Here is a 13175-nt window from a genome sequence, read left to right on the forward strand (position 1 = left end):
TGGATCAATCCTGGGCGTTGTAAGCCTTTAAAGCTAGGTAGTATTATTCTACATATCGCGACAGGAAAACCTTCGTGAGGAGTAGATTGATTTTACAAAGTTATCTATACGATTTGGCAAACCAAAAATTGTGGTCGCGGGCCGCAGTTTGGTGACCTCTGGCTTACGTGTTAAATACGGTAGACCAGTGGTTCCCAACCTTTTTTGTTACATTCCTCCCTTTGCCCATTTTCGAACTATTCATTCCTCCCCATAAGACGAAAAACAAATAAAACATAAAAATTATACCAATTTGAAATAGACCTAATAATTAGGGATGTCCATTTCAGAATCCTTTACAACCAGTTCCAAATGTGAACCGGCCAAAATTATAATGGACATAATAATGTGGATACAAAAATATTCCAATGTAATTTTTTTTACAGTTTTTATGATTTTTACAGATTCCTCCCTTAAACTCATAAAATTCCTCTCTAGGGAGGAATTCCTCCCCGGTTGGGAACCTCTGCGGTAGACACTGATTTCAAATCAGTGATTTGACTGCTCTCAAGCAAAGCGATACAAAATATACAGAAAAAATTGCGACATAGTACATTGAGATAATCTTGTCATAAGCAATATTGAGTGCACATCATTTTACGATTGTTATTTTGCTTGAAAACGGAAATAAATCGATACTTTGTTTAAATCTTAGCTTCATTAGTTTCCTTTGATGTTGTGGGAGAAATGGTGCCAAATTTTATAATTCCTCTCCCTTTCATTTTCCCCTCGTCCATCATTTGTAAAGCTTCAGTTACTTCGTTCAGTTGAAAGTACTTGATGGGTGGTGGAACAATCTGACGGAATATTTGCGTTTAGTGTATTTTGTAGAGATGTACCGAATATTCGGTTTGCCGAATTTATTCGGCCGAATCGGCCACTTTTGCAAAGATTCGGTTTCGGCCGAATAATTTGTTGCGATTCGGCCGAAACCGAATCTTTTACGAACACCTATTTAAAGCGTTAAACGTGTCATTTCTGCTTAGTACCAACGGAAATCGCGTTTATCATTATATTTTGTAACATACTGACACTTTTCCCACTGCAGACAAAAAAATCAGTATTTCATTGTCGGGTTGGCAATCATGCTTGAGGCGATGTAAACCCCACATAACGAAAATAAGGACGAAACACAACCATTCTGCACTAATTGCATGGTAGATAATCTTCTGTTTTCATGTCAAACGTGTAGGGTACGACTTTGTGTGACGTCATAAAAGATTCGGTTGATTCGGCCGAATTTATTCGGCAAAACCGCCGAATATTCGGTTTCGGCCGAATCGAAATTTCGCTGATTCGGTACATCACTAGTATTTTGTTCCCGTTATTTACTGAAAAAAGTCTCGTGCGAAGCTTGTGGTTTTATAAAGTACGATTTGCTGTGAATAATCGATTTGGCTGATAATAACACATCGTTTTGTCACAGATTTGTCACTTTTAAAAGAACGATGGTATGGTACTGATGTCATACGTTTCACCGAAATATTAGTAAAAGTTTTTTAGTTTATATTACAAAAGGCTGTGATCGCTTCACTTTTGACTGACCCGATGTTCTGTAAGCATTTGCAAAAGTTCACGCAAGTGGTCAATTTTTCCTGTGTACACTCCTCTGATCTTTTTCGAGTCCATAACCACCCGAGGAAGAGAGAGTTGCGCACCCCCTCCGAATAAACCAACCATGATAAGAATTCCATTCTGCAAATTAACATTTTGAAAACGCGGATTATTCATTTACCTTTACCTACTAGTTAAAGAAGTTAGCAAACTTTAAAAAACTAAAAAAAATAAAGCCTCCCATTTTTTTGTAAACTGATTATAATCAGTATATATATAAATAATTATAAATAATTATTTATCATAGCTACGGTTTGTATTTTTAAGTTGTACATGAGTAAGGAACAGTGTAACATGTGCTACCTTTCTGAGACAGCCAAAATTTCTTTCGAATGTAGTTGTAGTGTTCACGAAGTCAACGATTGCGATGAATCCTTGTTTGCAGCAGCTCTTTTTGACTGTATCTTCCATGATCGTTTTTTCATCCTTGTCACGTGACCACAAAACTGTATCGTCACATCCGAGTTGGCGCGCCACTGCTAGCTTCTCCTCCTTACATAAGCCAGTGTAGCAACATGGGTTTGTAATATGATACAAATTTAGCTGTTGTACCAATTGGAATTTTATTTATGAATTGTCAAATTGAGCTTTGAAGCCAATGTCATGCATGATTTTTTACAAGAAGAAAATCACCCCACTTAGTATCATATAAGCGCGGTTTGACGTGACAATTTGGTTTTTAAACTCTTCATTCCAACCTTTTGGCGTTGGCAGATAAGTAAACACGCTATCCCCTCCTACAGCTCGATAAAACATCTTTAGCTTGTGAACATTTTTGTATCTTGATTATGCAACATATACAATATGAACTAGTATGCTTACAGCTACATCTGCGACAACGATTTTGGTCGTTTTTGGAAGCGATGCTCTACATATTTGTAAACACCACAAACCCAATGCACCAGCTCCAACGATCATCAGGCTTGCTTGACCTGGAAGGACACACGATTATTACGCCTAATATATCTGTATAAATGCTAAAACCAATGTTGTTCTATACCTGATCATCTTTTTGTCTTAAAAAAATGGTTTTGCACTTACAACCAAATTTGCAGTACAACGCAAAATATCAAATTACCTTCAAATTCCGTGACCATCTCTACATCTGGCTTTGCAGCAGCCATAGCACTGTAAGCAGTTATACCGGAGCATGGTAACATGCAGGCAATTTCCATTGGGATAGAATCTGGCACTTTTACCACATAACGCTTATGTGGTACCTGCACATATGTAGCAAATCTAAAGAAAAACGTATAATCTATTCAAACCATGCACTCTTGTCTCTAAAGGGGGGATTTTTGCACAAACAATTAATGATTTAAAACTTACTTAACCCTTTGCTTACCCTCCTGCAATAAGTAGACCGATGTACAGCCGTTTATCGCATATATTGGAACAATTTTTTATGCAGTACTGGCACTGTTGACATCCAATCCAGGGATAAACAACCACTCGATTATTGACCTGAAGATCGTCAGCTAAAGAAACATATCTGATTGATTTTTTTTCGAAATGATGTTGGTATGTTTGCTTGATGTATCACTAGTTTTTTTATAAGTAATTGCTTATGTAAAATATCAATTTTCTACGAAATACGTTGACTACTGTGAATACTGTAAATAGTTCTTACCACAGAAACTGGCCAATAAAGTTCCTTCGGGTATGTTTAATTGAACAATCTTTGCTGGCAGTTAAAGAAAGTAAAAAGCAAAAACATAATAAAGTGATGGAGTTTGCAAACTTACATGGTTTAATGTTATCTCCCAATGAATAAACTGTTCCTGATATTTCATGTCCAGCTACACCTTTGTACCCCGGAAAACTAGTAAATTTCAACACAGCCCCGCCCAAATCGATCTTGTCTTGCCATTGGTGGAGATCCGAATGACAAATTCCAGTGAAGGCGGTCTAAACATATCAGTAATGAAAATATACGGATATTTATAGCGACAGGAGCCTTACCAATTGCAACTGGTATAGACCACGGCAAACAAGCTCATGTCTCGGGTTCGAATCCCACCGCATGTTAATGTATACCTTGCAGCATGAAAATGCTTGTATTGATTCGCTATAACCCCACTAATATCCCTGACGTGTGGTTAATTTTTGAAATGAATCAGATAATGAATTGACAAACTTGTACAACAATAAAATCCAGCCGGTTTAACCGATGTCAAATAACTACCGTAGTTACCGAATAAACAACTAAACGAAACTATAGCAGCATATTCAACGTTGGTTCAACGTTGATTTCTAATGCGATTATGTAGCCATGTTTTCTGCTAACAAGTGAAACATGATCAAGTTATTTAAAATAAACGTTTGCATTGGTAAATTTCAATAATCCCAAAGTGTATACCCTAAAATAATTTAAATCACATGCTATATTTTTTGCCAAAACAATCTGTTCCAGCAACTTCGTGTTCGTAGAAAATACATCGTGCATCCAATAACAGCTCAGGTGTTGGTTTAGTTTTACTTGTAGTAGGGACTTCAATTGTAATTGATGAAAGTAAGACAAAATAAGGACTCAAGTTCAAAGCTAGTACATTTTAAAATAACAGCAATAAATTAGATATTGCCTTTCAAAGTAAGGATAAATCTTAGAAATAAGGACAGTATGGCAACCCTGGCTATAATATAGCTTTGATTCGTGTTTTGAGCCCCGAACACCCATTTATCCTGTACGAGAGTGTAGGTAATGTCAAGTTTACTTGTTCGTTGTACTTATCGAAAAATTAAATTTGGGTCTGCCGTGAGGTATGGTGTTGGTAGATTTTCAATTCTTAACTTCATCCTCACACTTTACGTGGTTGTTTAAATTTTTTTGTTTTCTGTTGTTAGCATCCTACGAAGTTTTAATAGTGAATATTCTTAAAGTTTGACAGTAACAAAATGTAAACTTATGGAATTCCGGTATGACTATAGTTAGAAAGTATATGGGCCGTTTTTACCACAATCACGTATAGGCCTAATGTAAGTGCATGTAAAGCCTATCTTTGTCACACCCCGCTGGTAAGTAAAAAAAATTAAATTAATAGGGTCAGAAATTTTAATGAAAGCTTTCTAATACAGAACAGATTCACTAAAAACAGGATAAAACCCAATTACTGTTTTTGCATACCATCGTACACTAATTACTAGTCTTCTTATCTGCTACTATAATATACCTTGGTAAATCTTTATGATAACACCTTTACATTTTATAATAGTGAACTTACCTTTACAATCAAACCATCAGGAGGTGGTGATGGAAGATCAATTTGCTCAATTTGCAGCGGTTCACTTGCTGTCACAATCCTTGCTTGCTCCATTGCAATTACTGACTTATGCAGTTTGCCGCATGCAACTTTCTCGTTGCCGGAGATGAACCAAACGCAGGATATGAACAAATATTTGCCTGCTTGCTCGAGGTTTTACGCCCACTGCGAACCTCCAATAGAAACTCCGTTAAATGCTTACTATATTCCCGCCTCTGTAGAATATTAATTTGGCGACCACATGCACTATATTGTCAATGCCTCACTAAGCAAAGTAACGCACACGCTATCTGCACTAACCGCTGCATGTAATATTGCGCGACCAACTGTACTGGATAGGTGAAAAAACTGGTTAGGATGTTGATTGGGTGTTTGACATGAGTCTTGTTCAGATTTAATTTATATTATCGTTTAGTTTCCTTTGAAAGGATATACGTTCAGCAGCCAAACTCCAGAGCAACTGTGAAGCTGTCCAATGGTTTTTGCGTTTTTCATAAATCGCAAACTTTTTGGATTTTTAAACAATGGTATAGATAAGAAAAGAGAAGTAATAAAAAGTAATGATTCATGACAAAAACGTCGTTATTTCCTGCTGTGTTTTCATTACCAGCAGTTTTAATCTGTGAGTGCAAATTTATCCACATCAATTAACGCATGTCACGTAGTTTATCGATTACAGTGCGTGTTACGCAAGCATTTGAAAAATATAGCTCTTCCGATCGCACATGTAGCTGTAGTGTCAAAAACGCGGGACTCATTTTCTACATCGTACCTTCAAACACACAAGGTTTTGTTTGCGACTCAAATTCCGATGTCTTGTCGAGCTGTCAGCAGATTCATTCATTTATTGCCTGTTCAGCAATAGTTCGTTTGAATGGAGCTTCAGCGGTCAGTAAATATAGTACTTGTTAGCTCAAGGCGTGTGTACTATGCTTCAAATTCCTACACATCAAAACACAACCTACCGCAATGAAAAGGTTGAGGAAATAGTCTTCATACGAACCAAGAACACATTGTGTTTGACTGAATATCTAAAACTACGGTTTAAAGTATTTATGGGTCACAGTTTCAAAACTATTTTCTTTAAATTATGTTATTTTGGTGGATGGCATGTATATTCGTTTACACAAATGTAAACTACTTTCTTTGCTGCAAATTGCTCAAGTCCACTTATACTGCATTTCTGTTGTTTAATTCTATCGGATACGTGAGCACCACCTTGATTGCAAAACAATTTAATTTTGATATATGGCTACCCTTATGCAGAATATTGTACATTACACAGAAGGTTTAAATGGATGTATATTGCGTAATGGACACAAGAGCTTTCCAAAGGCTATTCAAATTTGATTACGCCTCGCCCTTTCATCTTTCCTTGATCCATCAGTTTGTACGCATCGTTCACCTCCTCCAGGCGAAAGAATTTTATGGGCGGCGAAACAATCTAAACACAATAGTTAAATGAAAAACACGGTTAAAAAATGTTTCGGTTTAAATCACGACATTCAAAAACATTACAGAGTGGCCTGTTTTGGCATTTTTACCAATTAAAAATGTAAAAAAAAACATTCGCAATCTGTAGGTTTTCTTTAGACTGAAGTTATAGATTGCATTATAAATAATTGGATGTTAGCATGCATATATTCATATAGTTACATATTTTACTACGCCGCGTTGGTTTGATAGGCAGATATTACAAAAAACTGATTTGTTTTGAACTAAAATGAATGCTGCATTATACCTGGTGCTTAGACATCATTGCAAGTAGCTCTTCCAAGTGTTGACGCCTTCCAGTGTACACACCCCTTATCTGTTTTGAACCGAAAACTGTCTTCGGAAGAGAAAGCTTCGCCCCACCACCAAACAACCCAACCAAAGCCATTACTCCGTTCTAATAATTCCAAGAGAAACATTCGAGTTTTAATACATGTATAATACGGGGAGCAGAAACTGAGGCTACATACAGTCAATGATAATAACATTCAAGCAACAAGCGATAATTCAATCGATAGGATATTTTCAAGTACCTTGCATAAACAGTTAAACCCGCGCTCGAAAGTGACTGTGGTGTTGACGAAATCTATGATTCCGTTGAACCCGTCTTTTCTCAAACTTTTGCTTTTCGTTCTTTCGACTAACACGCTCTCTTTTTCGTCACGTGACCACAGAACAGTGTCGTCACAGCCGAGGTCTTTTGCCACCGACAATTGACCTTCCTTTTAAAACGAAAGGGCACAAACGCTTTAAGGTAATATTTATTGCAAATAGTTTAAGACATAAAGATGGCTGTCATGTTTTGCAATAATGAATCAATTTTACTACTGCAGCCACGTAAGAAAATAAGAAACTTAAAAAAGTGAACAAAACAATGCTTGCAGCTGGCATTTTAGTACCACAGTAGAAAATGTTGGAAGTGTAGTATTTGATTTAGACTGAGTTTTTTTATTAAAGCCAATGTTAAGTTAATAACTAAACTTACCGAAACATCAGCCAAAATAATTTTCGTGGTTTTGGGAAAAGTAGCTCTGCAGATTTGAAGGCACCACAGACCTAAGCCCCCAGCTCCAACAATCATCAAGCTGGCTTTTCCTACACGTAAGCAACATGTAAATGAAATTGTTATTTTCAAAGTCTATTTTAAAACTCTAAACGCTAAAGGCGTTTTATTTAGTGTACATATGTTAACTTTGGTATTCAGAAGAATATTTCTAAAACTCTGATAACACTAAGACTTAGAAATGTTACATGTGTTTCATGGTTATGTTACATTCAATGCATTGCGATGGGGGTCCATGCAAATAATTTCCGGTAACTGGAACAAGATTTTACTTGTTCTTTCAAACCACAAGGTACTACACTGACCCTCAAATTCCGTCGCACTCTCTATCTCTTGTTTGGCTGCAGTCATTGCGTTGTAAGCCGTGATCCCTGAGCAAGCAAGCAAACACGCAATTTCCATCGGAACTGATTCCGAGACTTTTAATGCATACTTTGAGTGTGGAAGAAGCACAAAAGTGGAGTATCTGTGTAGTAAACGTTTTTTTCTTAACTAACAGTGATTGTAATAGGCTTTTTCTAGTAACTATTAAATGTGTGATAGACTTATAAATGTACCCATTTTGGCCACCCAGCACCTGCGGCAAATCTTTTTCGCGTAATTGTATTTCGGCTGATCTTTGGTTTGATTTGACAAGTATCAGTTAAGTGTTGGTAATTTTTTCTTTGTAATAATTCTAAAACAATATGAAAACAAAACCACAACGCAAAGTAACACAACGTTGTGAAGTCGCCTCAAATTTACATGAAATATTATAGAATACCTTTAAATATAATTTGATACCAAATCTACGGCTGAATGTGATTAATTTGTGGTTTAAGTAATTTATCATGCGGTTTTACACAAGTTTGCACCAAAAAAGTTGTAATTTTGATTTTGAAAGGCGCGTTAAATTTCATAGGACGCGCGTTGAGCAAACACATGACGTCCATGAAAATCTTATCAATAGTCAACAATACAAGTCTTGATTTACGTTCTTGCTATTTTGCAACGTTGTCAAACAACGGCAAGCGAAAGGAAGCTCAGACCGCAAGTTTGTGTTTGTGGCAAATATTTGTCTCATGTTCCTTGTGTTCCGGTGTCTGGGACAAACTTCGACTGGCGCCCACTTTGGTTGAGTTGTGGCAATCTACAGTGATATAGGGTAGGCGTGGCGATCACGTGACCCAACTATACGTGAACTGCTATAAGCGGGCGAGCGTTACACACAGAGTCAGTAGAATATCCCGAAAAGCTTCTTTTTGACAAAACTATAATAAAGTAAAGCGGGCGGGAATAGGCTAAACTTTTTCCTCTTAAATGTACACTTTAAATATACTTCTCAAAACTTACGGACTGCGGACTTAAAAAAGGCAGTTTCAGAAGATTAATTTATCCTAATAATGTGTAGTTTTTGCACACTGACCCTCCGTAATGGTCATATCCGATGTTGGATCGAACGTCGCACATGTTAGGACAACCCTTCAAGCAGTAGCCGCACTTCTTGCATCCCATCCAAGGATAAACCACCACGCGGTCTCCGACCTTCAAAACGCCCTCTGCCAACCATAATCACTAAGTGTTTAGTCAACATCATTGTGGAACAATAGAGGCACTGAACGTGTATTATGAAAGCGACACGACAAAATTGGCACAGTTTGAACAAAACTCTTTTCACGTATAACTGACATTCCCATCTTACTGGAGAAACCCATTTTGTCCCTTTGAACATGTGAAGCACGTCACAACGGTTTCTATATGACAAGGTTTAAGTCATGGCCACGTTGTGTTTGCAAACACTCTACATCGCGTTTGCAAAATCGTACACTCGCACGAAAATTTGTTATATGTTTGAAAAATACCCAAAATAATCGCAAACACGTCGTACCACCTGTTGCAGGCAGTATTGGTTTTGCTGCGGTTGCATGACCCTGTTTGCCACTGACGTCTCACCTTTTGCCACGTTTTCACCCATTGCATAGACGTGGCCAGCAACCTCATGGCCAGGAACGGCCTTGTAATTTGGGTTTGTTGAAACACGAAATATCTCCCCGCCCAAGTCGATTCTGTCCTTCCAGTGGTTCATATCAGAGTGACACATTCCACTATACGCTGACTGGAATTACATCAGACAAACATTTTTCCAAAATTTAGTTGGCCCTTTCATTTGCACTTTTCAAAGTGTTCTTGGCGAATTATAGTGAAATAATGCTATTAATATATATTTTTGTGATAAATGCATACAATGAGTATCTAATTTTAGTGTTTACTGGTGTCTTTTTGCATTTGAGCCAAAAGTTTGCACGAAAAATTGATATTTATTGCAGATGACCTTATTTTAAAATTTTACCTTTACGACAAGGCCATCCGCTGGTGGAACAGGAATGTCCAATTCTTCAAATTCGAACGGTTCGTTATGCTTTACAATCTTTGCCCTCTTCATTTTTCTTGATTATTTCAACTTGTCCGTCGCTGCTGTCAAGAAATCTAACGTAGCTACCTTTCCAAACCAGTTTTCGTGTGTTATCGACGGGATTAGAAACGTTTTACGTCACTTCTGCAAACATGTATTGCGGAAAAAGTCCTGATCACAGTGTTTGCCAAGACATAGCAGTGCGACAGGCTCGTGTGTGTGCCCAAACTGTTAACTGACGATAAAGTTAACGTTTTTAAATTAGAGCATGGTGTGATCTAAATTCGTAAGTTGGAAAAATTCAGTCCTTTTTTATCTTATATATCTATAGGTACACAATAACAGATTGCCGTCAACACTATCTGAATATTATTCGCAAAGGCTGTTTACCCGGAAAAATGTTGCATCCCCTATAAAAACCAACAATGTACAGTAACAACAAACAAAAAACTACTTTCTCGTTTATGTGCCATTCGATTTATAGTTTAAATTTTGCACCATTCTTTCTCGGAGTTCCTTTATCTATAAACGCAGGGTCGGGTCATTCATTTTCTACGGGTAAGTATAGGTTGTAGCATAGGCGCCGAGTAGGCGGTGGCGGGGTGGCGCCGCCACCTTGGGTTTGTAAAGCACGGTGGCGGCCACCGTGGAAATTTTGGATAGTTTTTAGCGGTATGGTACGAAATATCGTAAAATCTGAAGAATATTAGCAACCATTTTGCTTTCAACCAAACGTGCTGGCGATACAGGCACAAAACGTGGCTTAAAACTAGAGATGTACCGAATATTCAGTTTGCCGAATTTATTCGGCCGAATCGGCCCATTTTGCAAATGGCCATAATTTGTTGCGATACGGACGAAACCGAATCTTTTACGAACACACATTTAAAGCGTTACACGTGTCTTTTCTGCTTGGTACCAACGAAAATCGCGCCAATCATTATATTTTTAACACATTATCGTTTTTCCCACTGCAGACAACCAACCAGTAATTCATTATCGGGTTGGCAATCATGCTTGGGGCAATGTTAAACCCTACAGAACTAAAATAGGGACGAAACACAACCATTGTGCACTAATTGCCTGGTAGATAAACATATATTTTCATGATAAACGCGTAGCGTACGACTTCGCGTGACGTCATAAATGATTCGGTTGATTCGGCCGAATTTATTCGGCAAAACCCGAATATTCGGTTTCGGCCGAATCGAAATTTCGCCGATTCGGTACATCACTACTTAAAACTGCAACTTGTTGTGGTTAGTGCCTTGTTTATGAAGTCAAACACACCATTGTCTGCCAGTTAATGTTCGGCCATTGTTGTGTAAAATGCAAATGTGTTGTAATAAATGGTTATCTAAGCCTAAGGTGATATAAAGCAGCAACAACTTGACGAACATCTTTTAAACGTTGCTACACCAATGATAAACGCTACAGCAACGTGTTGAAACTGCCAGCTAAATATTATTTCAAACATATCGTGTTTTTCTGAATTTGAAGAACGTTGCATTCTATGGAAAGTTTGTTGGGGTTTGAGTTCTTGTGGTTGTACGCATTAGTGACGTCACACGAAGTGACGTCATATTTTACGTCCGCCACCTTGCATTTTTGTAAAACTCGGCGCCTATGGGTTGTAGCAAAAAACAACCATTTCTGATGACTGTAAATATACTCTGGGAAAGACAGCAGTGTGTACAGTTGAAAATGTTATGCAAAATATTTTTCAAATCCCAAATTTCTTAACTGTTTGATACAACATAGCCTCTTTGAGCAAAACAGTTGGCTTTTGTTTGATGGTTTATTGCAGTGGTTCCCAAACTTTTTCATATTTTTTTCAAAACGGTCCCTTTGCCATTCGCGGTCCTTAAACCTAAATGTGTATTACATAAAGACGAAAGTTGATTCACTTGATTGCATGATTTTAGCTAGTTATGCAAAATTGCGCATAACAATCATCGAAAGACAGCATGTGACATCACAAACAGGACAAAAAACATTACGATTGTGCGCGAACAATTGCATTTTTGATAGTTGTCATTTATTAAAGGCCATTGTTTAGCAATGGAGACAGTCGATTCTCAATTCTACTTTGATTTAAACTTATTTAGTGGCACAAACTGACGCCAAATAAGATTATAGAATTACTTCAACCGCTTCGCGGTCCCCCAAAAATTGCCTCACGGACCCCTAAAGGACCGCGGACCCCAGTTTGGGAACCGCTGGTTTATTGGAACATATAGTTTATTCCAAGATGAAGGGTCGAAAACAAAGAAATCGTTATTAAAGAAAGCTGTTACGAAAAAAAAATATAGTTAAAAGGAACAAAAAATGTACCAACACAGTTTATTGATATTTTTGAATGTAATTTTTGCTGTATAGTCTAAGTAATTCCGGAAATACTTTAATTTCCTAAATGCATAACCCCCCAAAAACACAAACAAACTGGCGAGCACTCATTGTATTACAAATTTCATCACTACTCAAAAATTAACGCCTTAGACACATAATATAACACAGACTATTTAAATGCAAACTATTTAAGGAATATAAAGGTTTTTGGCAGGTTTGCATTTGATCCAGCTGCTTGTAAAGTTCATATCTGTGGTAATAATATATTCCCATAAATATAAGTATTTTGACATGGAGTGAGGTTTACTTTAGCATGTGTTCTTGAAAGTCCAGTGCAATGAGTTGAGAAAGGGCGTAAATGTTGCGAGATAGATAAGGAGGAAGAATCCCCTCAATTGCTTAATATTAATTGTAAAGTGTAGCATGACAGCACAAAGCTTTGTCCAGTCAAGATACATAATTTTTGAGATTGTCGTGGTACAAGATGCGGCTATAAGGTTTAGTCTCTATCGCCATTTTTAAGAACAAAATAACGTAAATACAATATCGAATGCTAAAAATGTAGTAAGCCACTAATTATCATAACTTTTGTTACAAATTTGGGTTGTGACCTTGCTAATGTAGTTTCATAGAATGTCAAACTTAATACTTGCACATTGTGAAAGAATGTGTATAGGTTATAACTAGGGCAAATATTTTTTGACTTGTCAAAAAAAGTCAAAATTTTGTCAAAATTTTTAGAATAGGTCAAAAATTGTCAAAATTGTTTACAAAGTCAAAATTGTTTACAAAGTTAAAATTGTTTACAAACTGCATTGTCGTGGTGTTGTAGAGGTTGCACTACCAGTGAAATATTCATTTTACACCTTGTAGCTTACTTTATACTGTTGTAATTGGCTCATTGCCCCAATTATTGCGAATCATAAACCATCAAGTGAGTAAAACAATTAGGTTGATATGGCGT

At 37.1% G+C, this 13175-nt stretch overlaps 3 protein-coding genes across 3 annotated transcripts; all 3 read right to left on the reverse strand.

The window, feature by feature from the left end:
• Positions 1-683: 683 nt before the first annotated feature.
• On the reverse strand, positions 684-4967 carry LOC145203441 (6-hydroxyhexanoate dehydrogenase-like). The gene is made up of 9 exons (XM_080075862.1): positions 4875-4967; positions 3399-3561; positions 2999-3131; positions 2732-2892; positions 2654-2669; positions 2287-2434; positions 1957-2196; positions 1585-1734; positions 684-836 (listed from the first exon to the last, which is right to left on the reverse strand). The coding sequence occupies exons 1-9, from the start codon at positions 4965-4967 to the stop codon at positions 684-686; spliced, it is 1257 nt and encodes a 418-aa protein (XP_079931988.1).
• A 1202-nt stretch (positions 4968-6169) lies between these two features.
• On the reverse strand, positions 6170-7497 carry LOC145209443 (6-hydroxyhexanoate dehydrogenase-like). The gene is made up of 4 exons (XM_080079728.1): positions 7393-7497; positions 6941-7129; positions 6655-6804; positions 6170-6357 (listed from the first exon to the last, which is right to left on the reverse strand). The coding sequence occupies exons 1-4, from the start codon at positions 7486-7488 to the stop codon at positions 6250-6252; spliced, it is 543 nt and encodes a 180-aa protein (XP_079935854.1). The 5' UTR covers positions 7489-7497; the 3' UTR covers positions 6170-6249.
• Positions 7498-7654: 157 nt separating this feature from the next.
• On the reverse strand, positions 7655-9892 carry LOC145203600 (6-hydroxyhexanoate dehydrogenase-like). The gene is made up of 5 exons (XM_080075895.1): positions 9800-9892; positions 9403-9565; positions 8876-9008; positions 7776-7936; positions 7655-7725 (listed from the first exon to the last, which is right to left on the reverse strand). Exons 1-5 carry the CDS (start codon positions 9890-9892, stop codon positions 7655-7657), a joined length of 621 nt encoding a protein of 206 aa, XP_079932021.1.
• Between the last annotated feature and the right edge of the window lie 3283 nt (positions 9893-13175).

This window comes from Phallusia mammillata, chromosome 1 (assembly GCF_965637545.1).
Source record: "Phallusia mammillata chromosome 1, kaPhaMamm4.hap1.1, whole genome shotgun sequence".
Lineage (NCBI taxonomy): Eukaryota > Metazoa > Chordata > Ascidiacea > Phlebobranchia > Ascidiidae > Phallusia > Phallusia mammillata.